This window comes from Melospiza melodia, chromosome 8, assembly GCF_035770615.1.
Source record: "Melospiza melodia melodia isolate bMelMel2 chromosome 8, bMelMel2.pri, whole genome shotgun sequence".
Classification (NCBI taxonomy): Eukaryota; Metazoa; Chordata; class Aves; order Passeriformes; family Passerellidae; genus Melospiza; species Melospiza melodia.
In genome coordinates this window covers 21,088,829-21,101,158 of record NC_086201.1, presented here as the reverse complement: position 1 = coordinate 21,101,158, position 12,330 = coordinate 21,088,829, and the positions used below count along the sequence as shown (strand labels likewise).

Sequence of the window (12,330 nt, the reverse complement as noted above, 5' to 3'; positions counted from 1 at the left end):
TGTAACCCCGGCCTGGCAGAAACTGGACCTGCATGGTGTCCTTTGATGTGTTTTATTATAAATCGAAAACAAAGCTGACTCCTGCCCAGCGCCCCGCGCGGGTGCATTCCTGCGCAGCCCCCGGGCCGCCCGGCGGGGAGGAGAGCCGGCTCCCGCCGCCCGGCCCGCTCCGTGCTCCCGCCGCCCGAGCGCGTCCCCGCTGCCCTGCCCTGCCCTGCCCGCCGGGGAACCCGCCGCCGCCGGGCAAAGACACCTAGCCGGGCTGCTTTTGGCCAGGAAAATTCCGGAGCGGCTCTCGGGGAAGGTGCTGTGGGCAGCCGGGAGGCGAGGCGCCTCTCCCGGGAGGCTCCGTTCCCCCGGCCCGCGGAAGGGGCACCGGCGGTGCCGGCGCTGCCCGACCGCTTTTGTGCGACAGTGGCGCGGAGGAGGTGGGACGCGGTTATTAGTATTCACGGCAGATGTATTTTCTTTAACGCAACGTCTTTATTCCAGTTGGTGGCCGACAGCAGAATCCGTTTCTCGATGCTATTTGCATTCCCTGTTTTATGGAGGATTAAAATATTTGTATTCATCCAATCTGTACCGGCCAGAGTAAATTAACTTTTTTTTCCCCTCACCCTCTTCTTTTTCTTTCTTTTTTTTTTTTTTAATAACACAATTATCTCATTTAACAATTTGCCTTTAAAAAAATACTGTGGCTGTTAGGTTGGTGGTCAGGAGACAAAGGGAGTGAAAATAATTTTCATTTCAATAATTGCCTTCTGGTCAATTTAACTGTGCCTTATTTTGAAAGAGCCTGTCTAAATGAGATTCCTGTCCCAAATGTGTTCCCAGGCCTTAGCCCAGCCTTTAATTATTCCTGAGTTTTTTTTCTTCAGAATAAGACGCTGCACTGAGTAATCACAAAGAAGTCAGAGAGCATCCTTGAACCTTTTCAATAGCAAAGCCACTGATATTCAAATAACATGCAAGGACCATTTGACTGCATGGGGACATAAGCATTTCCAATTCACTATTTGCATAGATCAACTGTCTTTGAAAAGGAAAGGAGCAGTTGTCTTCCATAACATTAAAAAGCCTAGTTATCAAATCAAGTGCTTAGTTTGGGGCTTTTAAAACGTTTACATTTTATCTTAGGTTGCCCTTTACCGTTTGACATGCAAATTTGGTGCAGTTAATTTGGACAATTAAAAGGATCTTCAAGGGAGCTTTGTCACCGAGAATATTCAGAGTTTTCCCCGCGGACCAGCTGAGATAAAGTTGGCCAGAACAAATGATGTCTAGGAGATTAATTAGATATTTGATAAGACATGAATCCCTAATAAGGGAATACAAGGCACAGGGGGCTGCTGTGTGCTCTAAGTCAAAATTAATAACATTTAACAAGATTTTCATTTAGGCATGAAATGTCTTTTCCGGAGTATTGACTCTAGCGATTTATTCCCCCGAGATCACCTCCCAGCCTAGGCAGCCTTGTGGCGCTGAAGGCTTTTAAAATTAAATAAATAGTTCCTCAGCGCAGTTTGCCTGCACTCGATTTTGGGGACGGTTTCACCAAAGCCACTTAGGTCTCAGCATGGTTTCCGGCTGTAGCAGGGCTCGGACTCTGTTAAAATTTGTTGGTTTTTTTTGTTTTGTTTTTTAAAGTAAATCAAAGCAAAGGCGGCTTGAAAAGAGCGAGCAGAGTGGTTCAGTGCGCCTGGCTCAGGGGCCGGTCCCATCCCCTCCCAGCTATATCCTTGCTGACTGTATTTTTAATCACAGTGACTGTGAGGACGATGGAAAGGGGTGCGAGGGCTCCTACTCAAAAAGTGACCCCTGCGAGGACTGGGCGGGGGGGAAGGAGGGGACAAGAAGAAGAACAAACCCGTGAGTATATTGTTCAGAGTCCTTTAATAATACCAAAATGAAAATATGTCAAGATTTTTTTCCATACAGATAAACGCATTTAATTTCTTTAAGAGACCTTAACTTACGTGTATTTGAGTGAAGTGTTAACTCAACATTTTAAATATCTTTTACATATATACTGACTTCCACAAAGTGCATCAGAAATTTATAATTAAAAAAAAAATCAAAACCCCAAAACCTCCCTGAATTTCAGGAATTCACCAATTAAAAAAAAAAATCCCCAACCCCCCTATCAGATCAACATTTACAAGAAAAATAAGGGAACACGATCTGGTTTTCTTTTTTTTTTTTTTTTTTTCCTGTTTTTCTTCTTTTTTGAACCCTATTTATACAGATGTTTATGGGATACAGAGGGACCGTCTCAGAGTTGCAGCTGTATTTCTCACCTTAAGCCTCTCTTAGGATGCTTGCCTTCCAAGAGAAAGAGAAAAGGGAAACGGAAGAAAGTGTCACTCGGTACCTAGTGGCCGGGCGGGACGAGGGCCGCGCCTCTCGGGCCCCGCCGTCCCCCGGCCCGCCCCCGCCGCGGCCCGGGGCGGCTGGCGTCCCTCCGGCCGGCGCGGGGCACAGTCCGAGCGGCTCCGGCGGCGCTGCCCCTAGGAGTCGCCGGGGCCCGCGGTAGGTTCCTTGCCCGGTCCGCGGGCGGCGCCCACCCCCTCGTGCAGGATGAGGTCGGGGGACTCGGAGCGCGGCGTTTCCAGGTTGCTGGCGTCCGTGTCGCTGTCGCTGCCCTTTTTGCCCCCGCCGCCCCCGTTGTGCGTTTTGATGTGTTTGCTCAGGTGGTCGCTGCGCATGAAGCGCTTGTTGCAGACGGGACAGGCGAAGCGCTTCTCGCCCGTGTGAGTCCGCAGGTGCCGCTGCAGCTCGTCGGAGCGGGTGAAGCGCTTCCCGCAGAAGAGCCAGTTGCAGACGAAGGGCCGCTCGCCCGTGTGCCAGCGCAGGTGCGCCTTCAGGTGCGAGGTCTTGCCGTACACCTTGCCGCAGCCGGGGATGTGGCAGCTGTGCAGCCCCTTGCGCCGCAGGCTGGCCCCCGCCGGCCCCAGCCGCTCGGCCTCCTGGCAGTTGGGGCAGTCGCAGGTGGCGCGCCCCGAGTAGCGGCGGGCGGAGCGGGCCGAGCCGCCCCCGGCGGCAGCGGCGGCGGCGCCCGAGATCATGGCGCTGGCCGCCGCCACCGCCGCGCTAGAGTCCGTGTAGGAGGGCAGCACGGGCTTGAAGCCCTCCTGGGTGAGCAGGTGCTGGCTGGTGGAGAGCAGGTGCGAGGCCGCCGTGGAGCCCAGGCCGGTGGAGCTGAAGGCGGAGTGGGTGAGGGAGCTGAAGTCGGGGTTGTAGGTGCCCAGTTGGGAGTGCAACGAGGCCTGGGGGGCGCCCGAGTGCAGCGAGCTCTGCAGCCCCCCCGCCGGGTTCTGCACCTCAAGCCAGGAGCCGGGGTTGGTGTGCACGTCCCACCAGGAGGAGGCCGCTCCGTTGGCCACCTCGCCCGCCGAGAGCGTGGAGTGGAAGCCCGACTTGTACCAGGACTCGTAGGGGTGCGCCATGCCCACCCGCGGGTAGAGGCTCTCGGCCGCCGAGCTGTGCACTTTGGAGATGAAGGCCGACTGCCCGCCGGGCTCCTGCGGGGACACGCCCGCCGCCGCCGCCGAGTTGGAGAAGAGGCCGCCGTAGTCGCTGCTGAAGGCCGAGGAAGTGGGCGAGGTGGAAGCCAGGCAAAAGGCGCTGTTGGCGGTGCCCGTGCCGCTGGCCAGTCCGTTGGAACCCCTGCTCGTGGCCACCGTGAAGCCCGAGAGGCTGGAGCCCAGGTTGCAGCTGGAGGTGGAGCGTTTCCAGGGGTGGAAGCCCCCTTTGGCGAAGGCGCTAGACTCGGGCAGGGTGGTCAGGGGACTAGTGTTGCCGATCTTGTTGCAGGTGGCGGCCAGCATGGCCAGGGGAGTCGTTCCAAATCTCGGCTCTTCCTGAGGGAACAGACAAAGCCGGCCCGTCAGCCTAACCCTTGCCACCTCGCCAGGCTCCCGCGGGGACGCGGCAGCGCGGGTCGAACCGCGGCGCAACGAGCGGTACCGCGGAAAAGTTTTCTCTTATTTTAGAGGAAGGCTCCAGCCCTGCCACGCTGGGCACAACTCGTTTTCCGCGGGACACCGGTCTCATCGCCCGAGAGATTTACCTCGCAAGCGGGTCCCGACGGGGACAAGCGACACGCGTGTTCCGAGAGGGCTGCTCGAGCGTACCGCCGTTAAACCAAAAATCCCGTGGGAACGAAATGCGGCGTCTCCTCGAGCAACCGTACAGGAGCGACGGAAAAAAAAAGAGATGGCAGCAAGGCGAGCAGTGTGCGGAGCCTTCCGACTGTCGCCTCGTGCAACGCCGGGCCGGCGAAAATCTTCGGAAATCGAGCGTAGTTAAGAGTTAAAAAAACAAACAAAAAAAATCCCAAACCAAATCAAGAACTAGACAAAAGAAAGCAGAAGCAGCACAGCTTCTCTCCGGCCCAGCGAGTTTTCAGGCTAAACTCTTTGGGAACGACCCGATGGGCAGCCCGCAATGAAATCCCCCGAGGCGGGCCGGGATCACCTCCCATCCGCGGGTCCACGCGATTTCGGCAAGGGGCAGCCGCAACGCGGCGGCAACGCCAGTTTTCCCGGGGGGAAGCCGCGAGGAAGCGCGCGGTGCGACTTACCCCGAGGATAGACGTAGCCATAGCACGTCCGTGGGCTGGGCGGTGGGGCGGAGGGGACGGCGCTCGGTGAGCGCCCCGCGCTGCCCGGCGGCACTAAGGACACTCCGGCGCGGCGGGGCCAAACTCTGCCTAAGTGCGGGCAGCGCCCGCTTTGAAGTACCGCTGGCGGCGGCGCTCGCCCAATGAGGGCGCGGGCGGAGCGGCCCGGAGCGGCCCGGCAGCCAATCAGGCTGCGCGGAGGTGCCGGCGCCGGGGCGCGGGGCGCGTGCCAGTCAGCGCGCGGGGAGAAAACTCCCGGCTCCGGCCCGCGGCGGCCGCGCCGCAATTACCGGCGGCCCCGGGCCCGGCCGCGCCTCCCGCCGCGCCGCGACTCCCGCCGCCCCCGCGCCGCCTGCCCGCCGGGGAGCGCGGCCGGCCGCAGAGGCCAGGAGGCGAGAGCGAGGTCAGCGCCGGCGGAGGGCTGGTGTCACGGCTGACGCCGCTCCGCCGTCTCCTGTAAACTGTGCAGGAGGTGTCCGATGCGCTGCTGCTGGTGTAGTCACCTGCGATCCTCGCGGCCCGTAAACCGTACCTGCGTCGCTTTTATTCAACAGGCCCTTTGCCTCCTTCTCAAGCCATTTGGGAGCCGTCCGTGTTGGATACAAATAACCTAACAGCGCCTAATGACATTCTGTGAAAACACGTTAATTTTTTTGTTAATTTTCTTTACTAAATGCCTGAGGTGATTTCATGCACAACGTATTTCTTACTTTCATTGCAAAAAGAGCTGAGGAGGCTCTGTGGTTATGTAAAGTGCCAAAAAATTCCAAAGGCAGGGAACCGCCAGGCATCTCTTTGCTCTCGCACCGGGGCGGGAGAGGGGACCAGGGGCATTTGACATCCTGTCGCTTAGGATAGAGGACGTTATTTTACAGAGTAATCGCCAGAAAAACACTTTGAAAGTCAAATTCGCAGCCTGCAGCACGTTTTTCAAGCCTCATATACTCCCGTGGAAGCAGTGCTGCTAATGGCAGAAAGCTTGCTCCCTCCTAGCAGTGCTAGGGCGCTGCTGGAATAAGCCGCCCTAGCACTTGCCTGTGGCCTCTGCACTGTGCACACTCCACGCACCCAGTGAGCGACAGAGACTATACCTGCTCTCTGCATGTGCAAAATGTAAGTCCAAACCTCGGCTCGTCAATGTCTTGCAAGCTAGTCCCTTTGATTTGTAATTATCGGAGGCTTCTTAAGTAATTGGCTAGAACTTGCCCGTACTGTGCCCGCGGAAGATCAATAGGCGTGCAACTTTTCATCATCGCGGTCGGCTCTGTGAGAATTGGAATAGGAGCTTTTCCCCTTCCTTTTTGCCGTTCCCAGGGCAGCTGGGTACAATTCTGAACCAGAAATATGATGAGTGCGTTTAGCAATGCCGGGCCCTTGCTCTGCATTTCAGTCAATATTTCCTTCTCGGTGCCGCCTCAGCCATCCAGTGTAAAACCTTCTAGCAGATGCAAAATAGGCATCGCTTAGGAGCAAGATAGAGAAACCGGGAATTTGAGATTATGATTTCGCTTTTCTTCACATGTTTACATGTGTATGTGTGTGTGTGTGCTTAAATAAGGTGGGCATTGCGGTTTTTTCTACATTGTTATGCAATCTATAGGACGACTGCCATGGATGTCCCTGGAGATTATCTTTTATTTAAACGTCTAAGGCTATTTTCAAAGGGCGCTCGCCTTTTTGTCGCCGGGTATTAAACAGAGTCGGGACAGTAGGTGAAAAAAATTCTGTTCTGCGCTTAATTCTTTCCACATTGACTCGCAGCCGGCGCAGGGGTCCGGGTGGTGCATGGCAAAGCCTTCCCTCGGAAGGGCTCCCGGAGCAGCTCCCGAGCGGCGGCTGTACCCAGGGGGCTGCAGCGCTCGGCGGGTGGAGGCGGCACAGCGGCGGTGCCGGGGGGAGCGGCATAACCCCCACGGGCGAGGCGAGGAGTCCCACAGGGCACCCGGGAGCCGTCGCCCAACAGGTGACTCCTTCCTTCCTTCCCTCCTTCCTTCTCTTCTCTTCCTTTTCTCCGGGGAAACCCGCTCCTTGCCTTCCCAGGAGCCTGCCATGGTGGTCGTCAAGTGGCAGCGCGGCGCTTCTGGCCAACCCCAGGGCGGCGGGGGGAGAGGGTCTTTCCTCTCATCCTGGGGAAAGTCATCAATAAAATACGGCTGGAAGGCAGATCGAGAGCGTGACGTTTAAAAATGTTGCCTCTACATCAGCGAGTAAAGGCATCCGCTGCCCGCTTGCGCTCCCACAGCAAAGTGGGGATTCTGCTGTGCCTGAGGACTGGCGGGCGGCTCTGCCTGCCGCACATCCATCTCCTCGCCCCTTTGTAGTCGGAAAAGTAACTAAAACCCGCAGGAACGAGGCAGGCGGTGCAAAGGCTGAGCGAACGGCGGCGGAAGGGGGAACGCTGCTAAAATCTTTAGGGGGTCAAGTATTTTCTGACAGATTTTTTTCATACTCCAAAAATCGAGTTTTTAAACAAAGATCAATGTGTTATGCTAAAGTGTTGAGCTGACTGTTAAAACATTTGGGGGGATAATGACAATGTAACAAAGGCCTGGTTTGGAGTGAATCATCACCCTTTTAAAAGTTAAAGCAATTTTCAGGAGAATAGCTTTCAGCAAATGCTTTACATTATTCAAAACGGCCAAATAATGCTCTATTATAGAGCCTGAATGCTGCCAGTCAGCCCATAAGTGCAATTTGTGCAAAGGCTCGGTGCCTTATCTCCACTTCTTTATAAAGAGGTGAATATAAAACAATTTCTTCCAAACCCAGACAGAGAGCACGAAAATTGCTTCCCTTTCTGCAATCAGGGCAATTTAACTGGAGTGCAATTAGCACTATTAAATGTCGATTCTGCATAAACAAATCTGACTAAGAAGCGAAAGTGGGGTGAGAACCTCATATAAACTGAAACTGATTTTTAAAAATTATGTATCCGGGTCCTTTACAATTGATCCGTGACGTTTTCATCTCAGAATATATTTACATCATAAATACATTACAGTTAAATCAATGTAAATCTAAAAAAAAAATCTCAATATGAATGCTAATAAAGAATAGCCTAATTAAATGCAACAGTTCACTTTCTTTGAACAATATTGTTTCCCATCTTCTCTCTACGAGTGTCTTTTGATGTGTGCAGCTACTAAAGTTGCTGTCTTTAGGAGGTAGAGCTGGGAAACAATTCTTTCATTACAGATGGTTGGGAAGCTCCTGGGTTTATATTCAAGAGCATCAGATGAAATGGCTCGTCTGTTCAAAAAGAGCTCTGGGAAAGAGCTGCCAAATATTTTCCAAATAAATCGATTTAGCAGCAGTTAAATGTAAGCTTGCTGTACATTTTCCCCTGCATTCTAGGAGGAGCACGGAGTTTTACCCATGGCAGTTATGGGTAGGAAGGGGGCAAACCCTTCCAAGTTTAAGAGAAGCAGCCTAATTTTCTGCCAAACAGAAGGGACATGGGCAGGAAACAGGCAAACTGCTCATTGCCGATATAAATAATTGCGTCCTGCCAGATTTTTTTTTTTTTTTAAGCAACAGTTCTTCCGTGCGGAACCCCCTCCCCCCTCAATTACACTCTTCATTTACGTGATCTAGAAGCCAGCATTGATTATCAGAGCAACTCAGAGGGGTACCTGGTGATAAATTAATAACTTCAGTTAGGAAAAGGCTCCCCTGCTATTCTGCCCAAGACTAGATACTACAAGGGGGAAGTATAAATAGAGATAGTGTTAAAATACAGACCTTGGTGCCTGTTGAGTCCACTGAATTCTTTCCACTATAGAGTTTTTAATTTGTGGGTAAAGATGAAGTGCAGCTTTTGATTAGAAGGAAATCTTTTATAGTTAATAAAAAGGGAATGAGCACTGGGATCAAATAGATAATGGAAATTAAATGAAAATTATGGCACTCTCCCACAATTTCTGCTTGATCTTTCATATGATGTTTGTTACACGGTGCACTCCCCTCTCCTCCTGCCCCCTGCACACTGAGCCCCGAGGTGGAGCATCAGGCTGGGCTTTCATATTTTCTCGATCTTTAAGGTGACGCTGTTTAGGAGTAGCAGGGAGACCCATATTACCCTGTGTTTAAAAAATCTGCACAGTCGTTTCAGAAATCCTGTCGTTTACTGAACGCACTCAAAAGCGTGTCTTTGGAATTAATTCTCTTCCGCTAAATTTATTTGGACTGTGAATTTTAAAGCTCCCTTGTTCTGTTTATCTCAGCCGGAGACACGTTAACAATTCCAGGGAAGACTGGTGTCAAAGGAAGGAAGGTGACTGCAGACTGGATGATGATTTTAATTACTACAATTATTGGGAGATTATTCAACAGCATCATAGATTTGTTTTCTGCCTTGGTATGAAAGTCTGAGGAACATTGTGCGAGGAGCATTGTACGAGGATTTTACCTCTTGGTTCGCATGCTTTCCAGTGCTCTTACGATGTATAGGTTAGGCATGACAAGCTCAGACTGCAGCAGGTTGGAAATTCACCAGTGCTAGCGTTCAGAAAGCTTTCTTAAAACGCAGGTGTTTCTAAATAGAAAGAGTTTAATTAGTAAACGCTCGGACCCAACGTTTATAGAGCGTGAAAGCGCCTTTGCACACAAGTCCATTAAAGCAGCTCTGCTGACTCGGTAATGAGGTGCGTGCGGTGCGCAGGGCAGCGGGGCCGGGACGGCGAGCTCGGCGCTCCCGGGCAGCCCCGGCCCGCCCCGGCCCGCCCGGCTCCTCCGCCCGCCGCCGCCCGGCCGGGCCGCGGGGAACGGGCGGGTGCCTCGGCGGAGCAGCCTCCCCGCGGAGGAGCCCTGGCCCCACACGCTGCCTGCATCCCGCTTCCGGTGCCCTCCTAGCTTTTTACACCGCGCTTTTAGCCAGGCGTGACTCAGAATGTTGACTGTGATTAAGCAAGCTGTCTATCTACAGATAGAGATATGTGGCAGCGTAATTGGCGGCATGATTGACATTACAAAGTTCTCTTCTGTCCACAATGACCAATAAATCCTCCTGCAGCTTTTGCCATTTAATGAATTGCTATTTTGGTAGAGGAAAATATGCCAGACCCCCATTCCTATGTTCTCTTCTTCCCCCTCACCCTGTCCTGGGATTAGGGCAAGGAAAGAAGGGGAGCCATTCATTATGCTCTTTCTGTGTTCTGTAATTACTGGAACTCAGGCTTAAGGTGAATTTCAGCTCAGATCATGAACCATTTCACGTTCAGATGCAAGCTTGCAATACTTTCCTAGTGGCAATTAGGAGCCTATTACAAGCCATTAGATTGATCAATGTACCTTAAACAATGTGAATGATTTATATGGCAAAGAAAAAAACCTTCTTACATCCATTGTACTGTTCCAGCGACCAACCTGGCCCTCTGTCTCCATTCATCACAGCTTGGAACAACAAAAGCAATTTATTTAGTTAAACTTAAATGCAAAGAAACAGGCTCAGTTCTTCGTCATGTAGGGCATCTGAGCTTTATCCCTTTATTGTCAAGAGATGTAGGCTGCAAGAATTTGAGTTTGTGGGGGGGAAAGGGAGGGGTAGATTTGCTGGTTTCCAAATGGATTAATTCACCTTGTACCTGAAAGAAGGAAACAAAGAGATCCCTGACTGCTTCCTAAAGAGGACACTAATCTGCTGTGCAGATGCAACACAAGGAGGAAAGCAGGGGCTTACACAAGTGTTCAGCGAAGTGTTTGGTTAGATGATTGTAGCCTTTTAATGACAGTCTGGATGCAGAACCACAATCCCTGGAAGCTCCAAGACAGCTAAGGAATGGAAAGCAGGCTGGGATGTGCCAGCTGATGGAGGGACAATGGTAGGGGCAGTCTTCACCACCATGGGTGGTTATTCTAACTATTCTACAACTAAAAAACTACAAAATATCAGTTACTATGAAAGCCGGAGCTGCTACCCCTGTAGCACTTGGGCCTGTAGCACTTGCCTCCTTTCGCAAGGCCCACGGAACCTCTCACACCTGGAAAATTCCTCCTAGCTCCTGCCAGCCCCAAAATGAAGAGTTGGGAGAGATTGGTGACTTTGCACTTGCTAGCAATTTATTAGGTAAACAGAGATTCAGTTCAGAAGGAACAGGACCATGATTTACATTCATTGAACTGATGACCCCTGTTTCTTGCATTTTTCTTACCTTTTTGCTAACCTTATTTACCCTGAGACTTAGCACTCCAAAATCAGTCTTCTCTATACATACCAAGTGAGGGAATGAATCTTTGGCTTGGTGTGAAACAGTTTTGACATGCTTCAAATTAAAACCATGGAGAAACAAAACCCCACACATATGAACGAACTAAACCATTCTTTAAAATGTGACTTTAATGGGACCAGTGTAACTGGTGACAGTGTTTGTTAGAAAAAAAGCCAAAACATCTGTAAGTCGTGGTTCAGCTGGAAATTTATTTTGGAATATCATACGAGAGAAAATGTTATTAACTTAAGATTCCAATTATTATTTGTGTTTCGGCAACAGTCTGCTCTCTGGAAATTGCTGCTATGCTTGTCAAAAGTCACTGTTTTATCCCATAATTTTCTGCAAGGAGGTAAGCACAGAGCTCTTCAGTATAGGTACAAAGAAAAGAAACAAGGAAGGAGTGTTGAGCTCTATCAAGAGATACCAGCCTTTTGCTACAAAATGTGGATACAGACATTCCTGATTTTCCAGTTGTCCATATGGGATTGATACTACTCATTTATTTAGTTATCAGCTGCTTTCTTTCTAGCTAGCAAGCGATTACTAAAACACAATGCCCACTATGTAAAACCAAATGAGAGTTTCAATAGGAATAAGGGCAGTCCTCCCCCGTCCCCAAAGGAGATCCCACATTCAGAAGAGCGTTTATGTAGTGAGAAGAACATTTCTGGTGAGTCTGTCATACACTAAACCCACTTGTTCCATTTCTTGTAGACACTACGCTATCGAGAGCTTTACCCATAGAATCAGCAGTGTGTCCTGCTTACCTTAAACTTTCTCTTTATCATGGAGGAGACATCAAAGAAGAATAAAAGATCTGGAGGCCTCTTTCAAAGATTTTGTAGAGGTTGTCCATTTAGTCACATTGTGCTTTAATGTCTTTTTCCTTTTCCAAAGCTTTGTATTTGTCACTTTGCCCAGGAGAGTTGCTGGGCCAATCTCCTCAGGACATGTTCTGGCCTTCCTCTACTTTAAGTGTTGCTACAAAAGCAGTCTACTTGAAGGGATTTCTGCAGTACTTAACTACACATATACAAAAGCAGCCTATGCTTCCTAATATGCTGTTTCAGGCCCTTACATTCCAATCTGGCTTGCATTGCCCTTTAATTATCTGTCTTCTTATTGTGATCAAATGAATTTTTACTAATCTCCACATTTATTGTTAAGGTAAATAGATGCTGCTTTTAATCAGTATGGAGGGCCAGACCGATGCAGTTTGAAGTAACTTAAGTCAACTATAAAGGGTTCAATGTGTGTATAATTACAGAGGACGTCAGCTATTCACTCCAGTCTAATTCAGTGTCTGTTTAGAGACAGAGCTCTTCCTTTCCTCTTTCCTCTGCTCCCTCTCTCACCTGATTTGCTCCCCACTGTTCCACAAAGCCAGCAAGAAGAGCACAGTGGAGGCCAGGCCAGCAGCAGCCCTCCTGAACCTCAGGCTGGATTAATTTAGTGGATTGGAACTCCTAGGTGAGTATAAGCATACGGGTACAATATAAC

The 12,330-nt window shown here is 50.6% G+C and overlaps 1 protein-coding gene across 1 annotated transcript; it reads right to left on the bottom strand.

Moving 5' to 3' along the window:
• Window positions 1–2,464: 2,464 nt before the first annotated feature.
• On the bottom strand, window positions 2,465–4,711 carry SP9 (Sp9 transcription factor). The gene is made up of 2 exons (XM_063161376.1): window positions 4,583–4,711; window positions 2,465–3,860 (listed from the first exon to the last, which is right to left on the bottom strand). The coding sequence occupies exons 1-2, from the start codon at window positions 4,601–4,603 to the stop codon at window positions 2,508–2,510; spliced, it is 1,374 nt and encodes a 457-aa protein (XP_063017446.1). The 5' UTR covers window positions 4,604–4,711; the 3' UTR covers window positions 2,465–2,507.
• Window positions 4,712–12,330: the final 7,619 nt, after the last annotated feature.

What these genes read in the sequence shown, in the direction of transcription:
- SP9 (XM_063161376.1), bottom strand. Translation starts at nt 4,603, where the DNA reads ATGGCTACGTCTATCCTCGGG. An exon ending in TGGCTACGTCTATCCTCGGG is followed by an intron (nt 3,861 to 4,582) that starts GTAAGTCGCACC and finishes CTGTTCCCTCAG; the next exon opens with GAAGAGCCGAGATTTGGAAC.